Genomic DNA, 2568 nt, shown 5'->3' on the forward strand with positions numbered 1-2568 from the left:
AAAGGCTATAGCTTTCACACTGACACTATCATGAATTGCAGCTCCACTTTCTGTACAATATCTGGATGACAGCACTTGAAACCTGGAGACACCTTTTGTCTTCCAGAAAGAAAAATGCTTCTTAAAATTAATGCTTGTGAAGTTCAACCTTCAGCTTATCATGAATTTGCCTTTCCCCCAAAGTATTTCATTATTCCTTTGTAACTACAAACATGGACATACCCAGATGAACCTACTCACAGAAGTTTGGGAAAGGACTGTTCTGAACTTTAGCTATGATTTTTTATATCCTTTCCTCAATTCAATAAACAGCTTCCTGATACACGTCCATAAAAGCCCATAAAAGACTGGTAGAAAAGTGCTGAATATACTGGAAAGCATATTTTTGTCAGTTTAAAAAGCTTTTCCTGAAAAAAAAAGTCCTACAAAGCCCAGGTGCCCTTTAAGATCTGTTACATTTAGTTTGTTGCCCTACAAAGTTTGTCATCTCAAGGGCTGAGCTTATGTTCACAAAACCTGTCAACATCAACAGCTGCTACCTTGTGTACAAAAAACTACATTCTCAGACTGAAATGAACAAATGATACCAGCAAAAAAATGACAACCTTGTTTTACAATGTAGCACTACTGGGACAAATTCTACCTTGAGTTATTCCATTCTAGATCCATAGTAATTTCATTTAACTGACCTTAGCTAAGGAGAGACCAATTTACTGAAATTAGTTGGACTTCTACCAGTTTAAATGAAAGCAGAATATTTGCAATTGAATTATGCTCAAAGAATTGGAAAAACCCAAGCCCTATAAATGAGTAACAGTTCTATTGCCAGGTTGGCTGCTCTGTTTAAAGGAACAAGCTAAGTTTTACTTCAGTAACCTACTCTTGAACAGCTGCTTCCCATTACAGCGACATTGCCATTCCTATTTCAAACCCTTTTTTGAGAATTAGATAATATAGCAAATCAACATTCTACCAGATCTGCCAAAGAAATCCACATAGCTCCACATCCCAACCACAGAACTTAAGTTGAAGCACTCCTTCCCAGCATACGAGTCATTGTGACTGCAGGACAGGATATTTGATCTCACATCTATGGAAGTACATGCTTCCAAACACCTTTGGTGGTAGACATATATTGTAAAAGTTCGGAGGAATAATACATTTCAAATGCTTGTGTCTACTTGGAGTGAGTCCTTGACTTAACTAAAAATCTTCCCTACTTTTAGTAAATGGAAAAATACCCATTTAAAAACAAGATTTCTACATCTACCTCATTTGCCCTAATGGCAACGCAGCAAATTGCAACATGGAAGATAAAGGTTTGACAGCTTAGGTCATCTCCCAGTTAACAGTGCTAGATGCACCCCCATCCATCCAACCTCATTTGCCAGGGCAACAACTGCAATACTGAGATTTGCTGGAATACAGTGTAAGCTTGTAATTAAAAAGTTACAAAAATTTTCCCCACCTCCTAAAAGAAAAAGGAATAGTTATGAGCTCTTCTCTGACTTTGAGCGACTTACTTCAGTAAAATGATATTCCGTGTCATTATGACACAAATTAAGAGGCTATCTTTAACAGCAATTCAAGCAAAACTGTCTACCATCAACATTAACAACAGTTACCCATAAATGCAAACTCATATGTTACCTGTGATGCTATAAAAGATGCTCTAAAACAATCTTCTTGGTACATCCAGAAAACACAAAGAACAGATTGTGAAAAAGGAAACTGCATCAAAGGATACTTCCATTCTACTAGACTAATGCAGGCTCTTCGTATTGGGTTGTTGAGAGATAAACAGAAAAGGGCACGGGGTGGCCGACTATTAGATGTGTTACCCTGTTTTTTGCTCTTGGCATATTGCTGGCGTTTTCTTTGGGACAGAGATCCTACAGGCTGGGCTGTGGTGGAACTCATATTTTGGGCAGCCTTTGCTTGTCTAGCAGCATCAATTGCAGCTTGCCAAGACAGAACAGTTTGCTTGGATGGTGCTGAACTGTTTGACTGAATAGCTGGTCCGTCACCAGGGAGAGGAATTCTGGTGCTACTTGCATAGTTCACCTCTGTGGGACAAAAGAAAAAAGTACTTGGTTATAATTTTTTATGCTAAAACATGTTGCAATATTTTTGACAAAAAAGTTATTTTAAGACCTCTTGGCAGTGTGATGCTTCCATTACATATACTATAGAGCACAAGTGCACACATAGATGTGACTGAACTGTAGCAAAAAAACACTCAGGAATCAGTGTTATAACTTCAAGTTCAATGCTAGCATCAAGACACAAACACTTCACATTGATTCTTTCACTTATTGCATTTTTTTTGCTGTCACCATGTTTGTCTGTTAAAACATAGTTACTCCTTAAGATCAACTCTGCTGTAGTACCTTAGCATTTACTATTTTCTCACTTTATTTTGGTTAAAAAAAAAAAAAAAAAAAGTTGTTTAAAATTCTTATGTATTGTTTAATTAGGAATAACCAACACTGGGGGAGGGGCCGGGGGGAGAGTGTCCTGTAAGCAAGTTAAATCTTGCCTTATTCTGCAATCTCAAAGAAAACTGCA

At 37.5% G+C, this 2568-nt stretch overlaps 1 protein-coding gene across 1 annotated transcript in view; it reads right to left on the bottom strand.

The window, feature by feature from the left end:
- LOC103773738 (voltage-dependent L-type calcium channel subunit alpha-1D-like) overlaps positions 1 to 2066 on the bottom strand; it is a gene marked incomplete at both ends in the record, with an annotated part of 102503 nt that extends 100437 nt beyond the window's left edge. The window contains one exon of the mRNA XM_008941116.1: positions 1748 to 2066. Within this exon, the coding sequence (XP_008939364.1) occupies positions 1748 to 2066 (319 nt within the window). The remainder of the gene's footprint in view (positions 1 to 1747) is intronic.
- Between the last annotated feature and the right edge of the window lie 502 nt (positions 2067 to 2568).

This window comes from Merops nubicus, unplaced genomic scaffold (genome assembly GCF_000691845.1).
Source record: "Merops nubicus isolate BGI_N331 unplaced genomic scaffold, ASM69184v1 scaffold38535, whole genome shotgun sequence".
NCBI lineage: Eukaryota > Metazoa > Chordata > Aves > Coraciiformes > Meropidae > Merops > Merops nubicus.